Below are 14,306 nucleotides of genomic sequence, written 5' to 3' on the forward strand. Positions count from 1 at the left end.
TTCCCTTGGTATTACCACTCTTGCCATCTCTGACGTTGAAACATATCCACCCTGTTGGCTGGGCACCTCGAAAATAAACAGAGCTGATGCTGATGCTCTCATCAGGTGTGGGTCGACAAAGGCGCAACTTAACATGTAATCTGACAAACACGTACACATATATAATATTGTTTGCAAAGCCATGTTGGCCTATAGGCCAACATAGCTTGGCAAACGATATGTTCGGATAACGTCTTACTCTGGCATTTCAAAGAAATTAATAATCTTCCTTCTACCACGTGCTCTCTGTTCTCTGCAGTGTCTCCTCCTAGCGGCAACAATTGCAGCAATGCCACAAAATGTAGTTTTTTAAAGCCAAAAGAGGGTTTGTGCTGGCGCAAGCTGTTAGTAAATCTGGCCCTAAGTCTTATTTTTTGAATCTTGTTTTCTTGATTTACAGCAAGTGCCATGATTTACCATTACTAATATCGACCTAGCTTACTGCAGTGTGCAACAATTGTCTCATAGCAGCTGCCGAGTGAAAGCACAGAGTAGCACTATAACAACTTTCAACACACAAATGTATCTAATATGATAAACAGCGCTGCTTTACCCTACATGCACATGTCCGGAAGAAGCGGAAGCAGCGACTAGGGCGTAATAAAAGATCCGCTGCTGTCGAGTCGCCTGAGCTTTTTGATGAATTTTCTTCACATAGCAGCAAAATCTAATTAAAATCTGTTTGAAAAGAGAGAGATGTCAGTCGTTCGTAAGTCACCTCCTTATCCTCTAATGTGGCCACACCTACAGAGAGCGGTGTCTTCACAACGTTGTCTTAATTGTAAGTTGCTAACTAGTTTGTGAAATATATAACTTACCGTAAAGTAAATAAACAATGACCCCATAAGTTTCCCTTTTCACAATAAGTCTAATATAACGTTAACACCGTCCTTTAAAATATGCCATATCACTCATGCTTATTAGATCGGTCATATCACATTTGCTAAGTCAGCACAGTTTGTCAGTACAGTCAGTAACGTAGCAGATTGAAATGTAAGTATCTTTTTGCAGTCCATTGAATGGTGATTTAATGCTACATTGTCACCTAGTTGGTATGATGCAACGCTATAAAGTAAATAAACAATGTCCCCGTCTTTTACTCTCGCAACAAGCTTATCATACTCATTTGCTATATTAGTAGGGCCCTATGATTTCCGCGATGCAGAAAACACGGACAAACTCCCTCATCCATGTCTTTATGGACCTTGCTTTGTGCACTGGTGCGTAGTCATGTTGGAACAGGAAGGGGCCATCCCTAAACTGTTCCCACAAAGTTGGGAGCATGAAATTGTCCAAAATGTCTTGGTATGCTGAAGCAATAAGAGTTCCTTTCACTGGAACTAAGGGGCCAAGCCCAACCCCTGAAAAACAACACCACATCATAATCCCCCTGTAAGGCTTGATTTTCCTGCTAAACAAAAACTGAGATAAAGCGTCCTGCAATAAAGTAATAAAACTTTAATCTGGAAAGAAGATCTCAAAGAAGTAGCAATGGACAACACCTCGCCCTAACCCCAAAAGGACAACGCCTCCCCCACCACACACACACACACACACACACCTCCCCTTCCTCTGGCTCAAGTCACTGAAAGTTATTCAAAACATATAATGTAACTTGTGTATCTATTGTTTTTCCCTTTTCATGTTTGGTATCATTTAATTTGTCTCAGTGCGATTGGTAAAACGGTCTCAATTTCACAGCAGTCACTAGTGTCATGAAGAAGATTGAAAACTAAGGAAAATTCTGTCCTCTTTTGGGTGGTGCCTTTTGTAAAAAAAAAACTCCTCTCCCCCAAAACAGGTGTTGGTGTAATAAACATTTATGATCCTTTTGTTCTGGTTCTGGTATAAAAGGTAAAGAGCAAAGCAGTCAGGGGGGATCATCTGTAGGAGAGGCCCCCACAGAGATGGGTGAATGTCTGAAGACATTCACCCATCACTGTGTATATATGCATTTCTTTGAGTAATCGATGTTATGCATTTATCATTTCTGAATTGGCTTTAATTGGTTATGTGTGTAATTGACACGATACACTGTTACCTGACAAATAAAATGTTATATTTGATTTACTCTGGATTCTCCTGATATCATTATTACCAGTAAATTATGGGAGGCTAATGCTACCGTAAATCTGTGTCCAGGGTAGAACAAACTGAAGGCGCATGAATGAAGGAGCAGTAGGCACTTCATCTGAAGACCTTTTGATTTCTGTTTACCGCTGATTTAGCAAGTTGTATGGAAGTGGCTAAATTAAAATACACTTTTGTTCGAGTGAGCAGTAGGCAACCGACTAAAGGTATTAGCCAACTTATTACACCCTCTGACGAAGATCAGACTGGCGAGTTTATGTCCGTGAGTTTACCGCGAAATCCCGGGGCGAGTATCTCTGTGCGGCATCGGGTTCCTAATGACTGAACAATTGAAATATGGGATATCCAGAATCATCAAATATCTAAATTAATGCATAACTAATGATGAATTTCTAATTGGAAACACAACCTAAGAGTAATAATCATTTGAAATTGGAGTCAGATTAAACGAGTGAAATTAAGTGAACATTCAGAGGCGCTGAAAAGGCATACACGCGTTAACCTTCGCCCAACGCCGTCGGACACCGTTTTTGGGCCGATGGGGGGGTCCTTACACCCCCTCCACCAAACTTTACACTTGGCACAGTGCAGTCAGGCAAGTACCGTTCTCCTGGCAACCGCCAAACCCAGACTCGTCCATCGGATTGCCAGCCAGAGAAGCATGATTCGTCACTCCAGAGAGCACGTCTCCACTGCACTCCACTTAAGGCTTGGATGCAGCTGCTCGGCCATGGAAACCCATTCCATGAAGCTCTCTGTGCCTTGTTCTTGAGCTAATCTGAAGCCCACACGAAGTTTGGAAGTCTGTAGCTATTGACTCTGCAGAAAGTTGGTGACTTCTGCGCACTGTGCACCTCAGCATGCGCTGACCACATTCTGTGATACTACATGGCCAGTTGCTGTTGTTCCCAATTGCTTCCACTTTGTTATGATACCACTAACAGTTGACCGTGGAATATTTAGTAGTGAGAAAATTTAATGAATGGACTTATTGCACAGGTGGCAACCCTATCACGGGTACCCCGCTTAAATTCACTGAGAGCGACCCATTCTTTCACAAATGTTTGTAGAAGCAGTCTGCATGCCTAGGTGCTTGATTTTATACACCTGTGGCCTTGGAAGTGATTGGAACACCTGAATTCAATGATTTGGAGGGGTGTCCCAATACTTTTGGCAATATAGTGCATGTTCTTTTTTTTTTTTTTTTTTTTTAGATCTTTCGATCTAGTGGACATAATAAGCTTGCACAGTTTACATATCAATGTGACCGGAGACAATGGAAAAACATATGGTGAGCATCAGCATGAGCATCTACACTATGAAAACAATCCGGTCGAATGTGTTTTGACTACCTCTGGAAGTGGTCGAAAGTGGACAAGCTCAAAATATTTTAGACCCCATTTATACCTGCATTTAGCATCATCCACTAGTGATCCGATCAACCAAAGTGCATCTTAATACCAGGTGTAAACAGGGCCATAAAGAATACATTTTTTAGATAAAACCTGCTCTGAAGGAGCCAACCCTTTGTCCAGATTTTAAAACCTGATAATTGTGGGATTACAAATTTAAGAATATGTTTATGATCTGCTGATCCTACATCCTGACATAACCTCACATGAAATACTAAGGTAAAGTACATTGTATTTAGCATTTTAAGGTAAAGATGACAACATCAGATGAATGATTCTGTTTAGCAAAGTTTCCAGCAAGAGTTCTCACCCTTTGTCGTTAATGGCTCTTAGAGCCCCTGTCCCATTCTTTGAATAGATATGCTGATTGGATTAGGACTTGCGACAATCTAGAGTCTGGGGTGGGTTCCTATACCTGAAAACTTCATTTACATGCTTTGTTTAAGGTCATCTCCCTGGTGCTTTGTCTCTATCCCTAAGCACTGCCCCCTAAAATGTATATAAACTTCAGTGTACACTGCCTTAGTTAGACTTGATGACTGCAGCTACCGACAGCACATGTTCTCAATAAAGAATCTGCTGAAGAAACATCCAAGTCTCCTGGCCTTCGCTTCTGAGATTTCCAACATAATGCAGAGAAGACCACCACACAAATGTCTGGTAAAGAGGCACATCTAGCAAGGGCCCACATAGATGGGATACCAGCTTTGAAACCAAACTTGAGACAACCAATACGGAGCCACCAACAACACTGGACCTGATTCACTCAGACACTCTATGGCACTGCAAGCAAGAAGCTGACTGGAGGAAATACATAAAGGTGGATTTTTGGCAACAGATCTCCTGCAGGGTGATCGGCGCTATGTCCTGATTGGCGCAGCAAGGTCCAACTGTCCTTTAAAAAGGATACCATTCTTCTGGTTGACATCTTGTGTTCTGAGCAGAGTGAATTTTAATTGTGTAGAGCAGCGTTTGAAGAGCAGAGTGTTAAGAGAGTGAATAGAGATTGTTAGTGAGTACTGACTGTTTGTTTGAGTTGAGATTGTTTTGAAATTGTGAGTTGTTTTTGAGAAACTGTGTTTGGTGTATTTAAATTTTGCCTGTTTTTGACACTGATTTTGTTTGACTGTAAATATTTTTGTAAATAAATTGTAAAAATTGAATATTGGGGAAGTAATGTCTAGCGCCATTTCGTATACTGTTTTTGGTTAGGTAGTTAGGTAAATGCATTGTATTTTCTTTTCTTTCCTTTGGATAAGTTTTAAAAAAGATGTTTAAAAATATGAACATTTCACATTATTATTTTGGCCTGGTCAAATTCCGAAGTTCCAAGTTTAATAGAGTCGGGGTACTCGGACATAGACTTGAGTACAACTTTTTGCCGACTTGGACTTGTTATGTATTTTTACTCGGACTTGAGCGTTTGGGACTCAAAAAATTTTCCCGAGTCCAACTGAGTGCAAGGGAGAGCCTATCAAAATGTTAATCAACTAGAAAACAGATCCATACAATAAACTTCCAATAATGTAATTTGTTAATCATAAATGCATTCAAAAATTAAACAGTTTTGAATTGGCCCAGAGTTATGGAAATTACATGTAGGACCTTTATACACGGTACATGCCATTGTAAAGACTGTAGGTCCATTCACTGCCCTGTCCCCTTACCACTGCATTTTTGGCTCTTCAGGTCCTAACAGGGTGTTTCCATTCACCAAGCTACCCCGATTACTACCCCCTGCCTTGAATTCATAAATTTATATCAATGGATAAGTCAAGTCCCGCCCTATAGCTTTTTACTTTCAAAAAGCTGTTTCAGAAATATGTTATAATACAGAACTCAAGGCAGCCATAACTTCCATTAAATGACTTTAAGTTTGCTGAGCAAAATACTAATTATGGGATGACATGAAATCAAAATGACAAGATGCAATAGAGGTTTGCTTTTGTTACATTTAAAATTGATGTTGTTTTTTATATATTGTCAAAGGGTTATTTCACTCAAAAATGAAAACTCTGTCATTAATTACTCATCCTCATGTTGTTCCAAACAGCAAGACTGTTGTTTATATTCTGAACACAAATAAAGATCATTTTAATGAAATTTGAGAGATGTCTGTCCCTCCACAGACTGCCTTTGCAACTTGATGCTTCAAAAAGTTCATAAAGTGATTGGAAAACTAATCCATATGAATCGAACAGTTTAGTCCAAATTTTCAGAAGATACTCGGTCACTTTTTATGATGAATAGATTTAATTTACTTAATTATACAGTGCCCTCCACTAATATTGACACCCTTAGTAAATATGAGCAAAGGTGGCTGTGAAAATAAACCTGCATTGTTTATCCTTTTGATCTGTCATTAAAAAATTTCACAAAATTCTGACCTTTCATTTAAGAAAAACAATTGAAAATGGGGGAAAAAGCTCATTATGAAATAAATGTTTTTCTCTAGTTCATGTTAGCCACAATTATTGGCACCCAATTATTGAAACATCCTTTTCCCAAAATAACAGTCTTCACCTATAATGCCTGATGAGTTTGGAGAACACCTGACAAGAGATCAGAGACCATTCCTTCATACAGAATCACTCCAGATCCTTCAGATTCCCAGCTCCATGTTGGTGCTTCTTCTCTTTAGTTCGCCCCACTCATTTTCTATAGGGTTCAGATCAGGGAACTGGGGCGGCCATGGCAGAAGCTTCATTTTGTGCTCAGTGACACATTTTTGTGTTGATTTTGATGTTTGTTTTGGATCATTTTCCTGATAGAAGATCCAACCACGGCCCATTATAAGATTTCTAGTAGAAGCAGTCAAGTTTTGATTTTTATCTGTTAGTATTTGATAGAATCCATGATATAATGTATCTGAACAGGATGTCCAGGGCTTCCAGCAAAACAAATAGGCCCACAACATTAAAGATCCAGCAACATATTTAACAGTGCACAAGGGGTACTTTTTTATCCCTGCTTGCACCATACCCATCTAGTGGGTTTGATGCCAAAAATCTCTTTTTTTTTGGTTTCATCTGAACATAGAACCAGGTCCCTTTTGAAGTTCCAGTCGTGTCTGACAACTGAATATGCTGGAGTTTGTTTTTGGATGAGTGAGGAGGATTTTTCTTGAAACCTTCCCAAACATCTTTTGGTGATGTACATGCTGTTTGGTATTTTTTTTTTTTAGGCTTTCTGACTCCAAGACTCAACTAATCTCTACAATTCTCCAGCAGTGATCCTTGGAGAGTTTTTGGCCACTCAAACTCTCCTCCTTACTGTGCATTAGGATGCTATAGACACATGTCCTCTTCCAGGCAGATTTGTAACATCTTTAGTTGATTGAAACTTCTTAATTATTGCCCTGATGGTGGAAATGGGGATTTTCAATGCGTTAGCTTTTTTCTTATAGCCATTTTCTATTTTGTGAAGCTCAACAATCTTTTGCTGCACATCAGAACTATATTCTTTGTTTTTTCTCAATGTGATGCATGATTAAGGGAATTCAGCCTTTGTGTTTACACATATTTGTACTCCTGTGGAACAGGAAGTCATGGCTGGACAATTTCATGCTCCTAGTCCCCCTTGTGTGCGAAAAAATGTAAATATGAATGGGAATATACTTCAGAGATATTTTACTCATAAGAATTTCTAGGGGTGCCAATAATTATAGCCAACATGTATTGGAGAAAAACATTTATTTCATAATGTGAGTTTTCCCCCACTTTCAATTGTTTTACTTCAATGGAAGGTTAGAATTTTGTGATTTTTTTTTAAAATGAAAGATCAAAAGGATAAATAATGCAGATTTATTTTCACAGCTGCCTTTGCTCATATTTTCTAAGGGTGCCAATATTTGTGGAGGACACTGTATAAACCTTGATCAGCAAACATAAACAGGTGCTCAACAAAACTTGAATGGTGCATGAGAACAAACCTCTTCCGGAAGCTCAAATGTGTTGCGTAACCAGCGAGGTTCATTCTCATTATTACGCAGCACGTTTGAGCTTCTAGAAGTGGTTTGTTCTCGTGTGAGGACAGATATCTCTCAGATTTCATTAAAAATATCTTCATTTGTGTTCCGAATATGAACAATGTTCACAGTGTAGTACTCCATTATTTTTTTAAAATAACGTACCACCAACACTACACCTAAACCTACCCGATAGTGTTAACAAAAGCAGATGTGACATAAAATCATCCGTAATCATGCCATTTTAGCTTGTTTTGATCTCTCATCTTTGAGCTCTTTTACCATGACTCGTTTTGTCCTTAGTCCAACTCCGCATTAGCTATGTCAAAAATGACTGACATAGGAAATGAATGGGAAAAACAAAACAAAACAAGTAAATACGAAAACTCAGAGAATCTTTTGGTGGTACAAACTACAAATCAGCCACTGTGTAGAAAAAAAGTGAACAGCAATGAAGGGGGGACACTCTAAAATCTCAAGAGTGTAAAGATAGACATTATTAATGCCATTTCCAAAAAAAAAAAAAAAAAAAAAAAAAAAATCTAAACCTTCACAAAAAGTAGTCTTTGAGAATGTCTAAGTATAAATCCAAAGCTAAAACTTAATAAAATAAGTATTTATGTATAAACTCCACTGGAGAATTTATAAGCAACTTTATATAGGGAGAATTTAGTGGTTACACTATGGCATTACATAAGTTTTTCTTTTTTTACTCCCACCAAATGGCACTAATCTATATTCAAAAAATTGGATTTTAAATGCTTTGTCTCTATTATAAGATGGAATACTGCTTTAATTGAAAAATAATTTAAAAATATATTAGAAAAAAAAAATTGTGTATTATTTTCAATTGGGAAAATAGCTAATAAAATTATATATATATTACATAGCATCACAAAATACCATCAAGATTTTAAATAATAATCAAAAAATATTATTGAACAAAAATATATTACTTTTTTTTTTTTTTAAATCAGGAAAACCAAAGTTACATTTCGAGGCTTCTGTCATTTTTGAGAGTGACCCCTAAACGAAGAGGACCAGAGGGTCAATAAACTCATTGTTTCTCAAACTTGCTGCTTTCAAAACTCCTTCATATTTCATCTTCTTCCCTAGACAGGGCATAACAACTGCCACCTTGCCAAACTTCTCCTATGTCTGCAGCACATTCTGAGGAAGCAATATGCACCATATCCCTCTCTGAATGGGAGGACATTAAACTGATATGCTTTATCTCTAAAATTAAATCAAAGAAAAACACCTGTGTTTCAGTGTAATCTAAATATGAAAATAGCATCCTTCAGATATATAGTTACAAACCAATCCCCCTCTTAGATTTGTGACATTATGTGCTTTTGTGTCAACATTCTGAAATAATGTTTTCTTTACCAATGATGCAAAAGCCTTCTCACTTTCTTGGCGAGGAAGCATTTGTTAGATTGCAGTGGTCTGTTGTTTCACAGAGCGAAACTTCTTCATCACATACTCCACTGCATCTCCAAAATGTCCAGACTTAGACATAGGTGCATCCCAGAATAACGCATCTCTATACGTGATGCCAGTGACAATAAGCCACAAATGTCACACCACAGATAACCGTCACTACCATGCTGCATCCTGGCCTCAATATCCAGTCAAGCACCCTCATCCATGTCCCTGATGAAGTGAGGCTGGTTGGCCTGCAAGTCCAGGGTGACCTGAAGACGAAGCACGGCACACATTGGTAAAATCCTCTGCCAACTAGAATGAGTCCAGGACCTTGACACCTTGAAGTGGAGACCTGTTGAAAAGGAAGATGGCCTGCGAGGTGTGGTCACATGCTGGTCTGCCAATAATTGTCATCTAAATTGGATTTCCATTCCACCGACTGGGACTTGTCCAGCAATTTGAGATGCAATGTCTCAGCTGCTTGTGTAATCACCTCCAGGAGCTCCAAAAATCTGCAGAAGTAGGGACCCTACCACCAGGAGGTCCTGGTTTAAGCCTTTGTTGAGCTGTTTAGACATTGCATCATCCTCCACCCAAGCATCTGACTGGGACAGAGAGATTATCTCAATAATGCACCAGAAAGCAGATCAGAAGTTAGAGAAAGAGGGGGCTTCATCACTCCCGTGTGTTCACTGATGGGCTGTGTGGTGCTAATACCTGCATGGCTAGAGTGCACACATAGCCTAATCGACTCCCAAGAAGAAAGCCTCACACAAAGCTCACACATACTCAGCAACTCACTTAGATCACCCTTCAACTAGATCCCTCGAACATGGCCTCTGCATGATGGACACCCAAACAGGAGACATACATGTTGTGCGTGTCTCAGCCAACAATGAAGCATGTCCATGGAGGGAGACATTTCCTAAACACCATTTTGTCACTCAAGAAAACGAATCAAATCCTTTTGAAGGTGGGTCACTAGACAAATACGGGCTGAAACTATTGTGCACTGGAGAAAAGAAATTCTGAAATGATGGCGCCATGCGTGTGCTTTTAAGAGTTCTGTGTGCACCTTATGGGTGGTGTTTTAGCACCATCAGCCAATAAATTAGTGTGATTCTATGACAACAAAAATGTTCCCATTTCATCATTACATAGCATTACAACTCCAATATGCTCCCATAGCCTTTGAGTTGTGGTCAATTTGATTAAAATCACACTCATGAATTAAAGAGAGCCTATTCCAAATTTAAAATAATAGTGTTCACATGACAAACATCATAGTGTTCACATGACAAACCTACACATATATCTGAAATACTCACTTCTCATCTGTTTCATGATCTCTTTGGAGAGGTCCAACCAGTTCTGCAAAACACACAAAAAAAAAAAGATCTTAGAGCAACATGACAAAGTCCATACTTTGCTTCTTTAGATCACTCCAATCTCTCTTTGAATGCACAGTCAGTCTCCCCCACTTTTGGCCAGGTAGTGAAAAATGACATACCCAAAATAAAATGGTTGCTGCTAACAAGTCCTCTGGACTACACACAAAACAAAGGTATCATTTGAAAGCTGACACTTGACAGTTTACTATGAAAGACTCAGAATTACTCTAGCAATTACTAATAGAGAGATAAAAAAGCTCAAACACAATGGATATATATATTTTTTTCATAATAATTGTTTATGGAAATGAAAAATGCAAAAGGCAGATACATAGGGGCCTGGAAACATAAGCAAACTAAAGCCATATGTCTAATCAATATATGTTTAAAATTTGAAGGTCATACAAGCAAAAATGAATTTTTTACAACCATTTATTTCAGTGCATGTCTAGGCACCTTTCCAAAAAGGCCAATTGGAGATGCCAAAGGGACACTTGGTAACCACCTTTTACTGTGAAGTATAAGAAGTCTATTTGATCATTTCCATACATTTTATCATTCCAATATGACAAAGCAGCAGTAGGAACACTACTGCTCGCGCTCTGACAACGGAAGTGATGTCTCGCGCATATACTTCAATGAGTGTCAGACATCACTGCCGCTGTCAGAGCGCGATCAGACATCACTAAAGGAGTCATGAACGGAGTTGGACATAGTGGTGTATTAGAGGTAAAAAATGATATAAATACTGTTCAGTTTCTCACACAAACCGATCGTTTCGTGTCTTAGGACATCAATGTGTCGTCACGAGCCGCAGGGTTTAATTTGGATTTGTCTAAGCAAGCTTTATTTACTCTTATAGATGAAGTTCCCATCTACTGCCATTATACGACTGACAGACGGCAGCGGTTGGAGTTAAAAATCATCATTTGTGTTCTACTGAAGAAACAAAGTCACCTACATCTTGGATGCGCTGGGGGTAAGCAGATAAACATCAAATTTTCATTTTTGGGTGAACTATCCCTTTATAGTCTCATTCCCTATGTAGAATGAGTGAGTTCTGAACATGTAAAATGGCATTGTGTATTTTTTCTTAGAACTGAATATTGTGTTTTTATAGTAGAAAGGCCCATCCAGGGACGGGAGTTGAAAATTAGCACTTGCTATAAACTCTATGTGCATCACATCGGCTGCAAACTTTGTTCTGTAACTATGTTTGATTGCATTGTCCCTGTCAAATAAACAAATAAAATAAAAATAAAAATAAATAAAAATTAAGCCATGCCCCCTAGGGGTGTTTTACCCCACAGACTATGTTTGACTTTTTTATTTTTTAATTAATTTATTTAATTTTTTTGTCATTCTGAAAATATAATTATATTTTCCTTAAATAAAACATACTCCCTATCTACAGGCCTTACTATTCTCATATCATATATAACTGTGATGTTATACAAGACAACAAGCTTTAAAACACCTTTTTCCTACTGCTGAAAATTAGATAATTTACAGTAGTCCAGGTGATATGTGAAATTTTTTTTCACTTTTTCATAAAACCATGAAATTTGGTACACTTGTACAGTTTGGGGCCCTGAACCTTTTCAGAAATGGAGCCATCACAAAAATGCCTCATGGTCGCCATGGCAACCATTTTACTTTCCGCCATAACCAAAATATGTATTTTGTATCATATCTTCTGAATCAAACATGATAACACAGAAAAGGTCATGTGTACCCCTATGCTTTGATGGTCAGTGTTTACAATGATACCATAAAAAACATCATAAACTGTTCAGGTAAATAGTTAATGATGAACTCAGTAGCGTGAGAAGGAAATCACAGTATCTGAGAACCTAAGCTAAATTTTATAATATCATTTCTGTTGCATGCATGTTGTGTTTCAAAAGCTTAATCCTTTTGTTCATTAACCCTGACAATATAGTGACTGTAAAGAGTAGAATATTCAATATGACCTTAGCAACATAGCTTAAAAAGAATGTCAGACACAAAGATTTACTCAAAAAAAAAAAAAAAAAAAAAAAAAAAAAAAAAAATCTACACTGCTCAAAAAATAAAATAAAATAAAAAATAAGGGAACACTTAAATCACACATTGGATCTCAATGAATTAAATATTCAATTTGAAAATCTTTATTCATATACATTCTGTAATTTGTTAATAACAAAATTGTGACAACAGTCAATGGAAACCAAAGTCATCAACACACTGAGGGCTGGGTTTAAAAATAAAATCACCAAAAATCAATGTAAAAAACTGAATTTGCAGGCTTATCCAACTTGCATTAAATTCATTACAGCAACTCATAATGTAAGTCACTAGTGTGTGGGGCTGCACAATGAATCAAATTTCTAATCAGGCAGTACGACCCAGGGTTAACAACATGCCATGCTGGGCCAAAAGCCTCGGACCTCAAGCACAGAGGCCGAAATCAAGTTGCATTTTATTTTCCACTCTCGGACCAGTAGCCCCGCAGCACTTCCCTAAAACCTGCCCTTAATACACCTCCACAGAACAATGTCACACTACCTTTATTCACAATCACAAGAATACACAAAACAACTCCATTAAGGCTTTTAACTCCAAAGGCTTACACATTTAGAAAAATATTGATAAAATATTATGTTTACATCACATTTCTGAGCATTTCTATTAGTTTTCCTCAAAATTATGAAATGATTGCAATCCGAGGAGGTTTGAGCAATCTCTTTATCTCTCTATACTGTTATCTTTTCAGCCAGAGTAACAGAGGGAGCTCATGAGAGGAAAAAAGGAGTTATGAGTTATACAACTTAACCGGAGTGTCTGAGTGTGACAGATAAACAGATGCATTAGTCCAGTATCAACAAAGGCACAGGGAAGAGACTGATAAAACATTAACCCTCTGGAGTCTGAGGCTGATTTGGGGCCTGGAGAAGTTTTGACATGCCCTGACATTTGTGCTTTTTTCAGTTGTTCATAAACATATTAATGGAAAAAGTGTCATTACACTGTATTCAGCACAAACTAGGCTACAATAATATGTAAGGAACATGTATGTACATGTTTGTGTTTTTGAAGGAATAACATTTATGCGTGGTTATTGAAAAAACAAAAAACTTAAAGTCACTGAAATAAGGCCAAAAAAAGTATAGTAAATCTGTGTTTACAATACTTTAGGGTATTGGAGGTTGTAAACTAGAGTTTTTGCTTCAAAATTATGTAAAAATTATGCTGCCTACTCCTTCATATAAAACAATATATTGATTTAGTTTTTGTAAGACACTTTTTGCCAAGAAACACATATGCGTGGAGGCGTGAATCACCACTGAATAATGGGCCATTCTCACCTGAGAAGACAAAAGAATTGGATAGTAATGAGCTGAAATGACTTGCATATTAATGAGGCATTTCAGTCAGGTAGGCTGTGAAAAAAACCTTCTGTGATGTCTCAAGCTCAACATGATATATGAAACATACAGAAAAATATTATTACAATATAAAGTAATGGTTTTATATTATACTTTAAAATATAATGTATTTCTGTGATGCAAAGAGTCTGAATATAGGCTTTTATTTTAAAAGCATGCACATTTGGAGAAATATTGGATTCTCATATGCCTATGTCAATTTTCTATACAGAGGAGTTATATTTATTTAATATTCATTGTCATTACTATGAGCGCTGGTGTTTTCAATTCATCCTTGAAGTCGGAGGGCGCTCTCTGTGCATTTTTAGTCCACAAATTCATCTAAAAGAAGAAGAGGCTGTAACGCCTGGATGGATCCGTTCAGAGTCAATAAACTTTGGAGTTTTCAGAACGCTTTTAACCTGGTGAACTTTGTTTATAAATCACTAAATCGGCGCCGGACGGCTGTGACTTTCGGCAGGTTTGTGGACCTGTGAGGGTAAACAGAAAACTCCAACTTCCTCACTTTGGTGACTTCAAAAGGAGCACCCCCCCAGAGACTGACCAGATC

At 37.8% G+C, this 14,306-nt stretch overlaps 2 protein-coding genes across 3 annotated transcripts in view; both read right to left on the bottom strand.

The window, feature by feature from the left end:
• LOC125263285 overlaps positions 1–14,306 on the bottom strand; it is a 1,003,076-nt gene that overhangs the window by 168,838 nt on the left and 819,932 nt on the right. The window lies entirely within an intron of this gene.
• The window catches only part of LOC125263293 (band 4.1-like protein 1), a 134,003-nt gene that overhangs the window by 5,284 nt on the left and 114,413 nt on the right, over positions 1–14,306 (bottom strand). The window contains exon 5 of the mRNA XM_048182304.1: positions 10,266–10,308. Within this exon, the coding sequence (XP_048038261.1) occupies positions 10,266–10,308 (43 nt within the window). The remainder of the gene's footprint in view (positions 1–10,265; positions 10,309–14,306) is intronic.

This window comes from Megalobrama amblycephala, linkage group LG2 (assembly GCF_018812025.1).
Source record: "Megalobrama amblycephala isolate DHTTF-2021 linkage group LG2, ASM1881202v1, whole genome shotgun sequence".
NCBI classification, from domain to species: Eukaryota; Metazoa; Chordata; class Actinopteri; order Cypriniformes; family Xenocyprididae; genus Megalobrama; species Megalobrama amblycephala.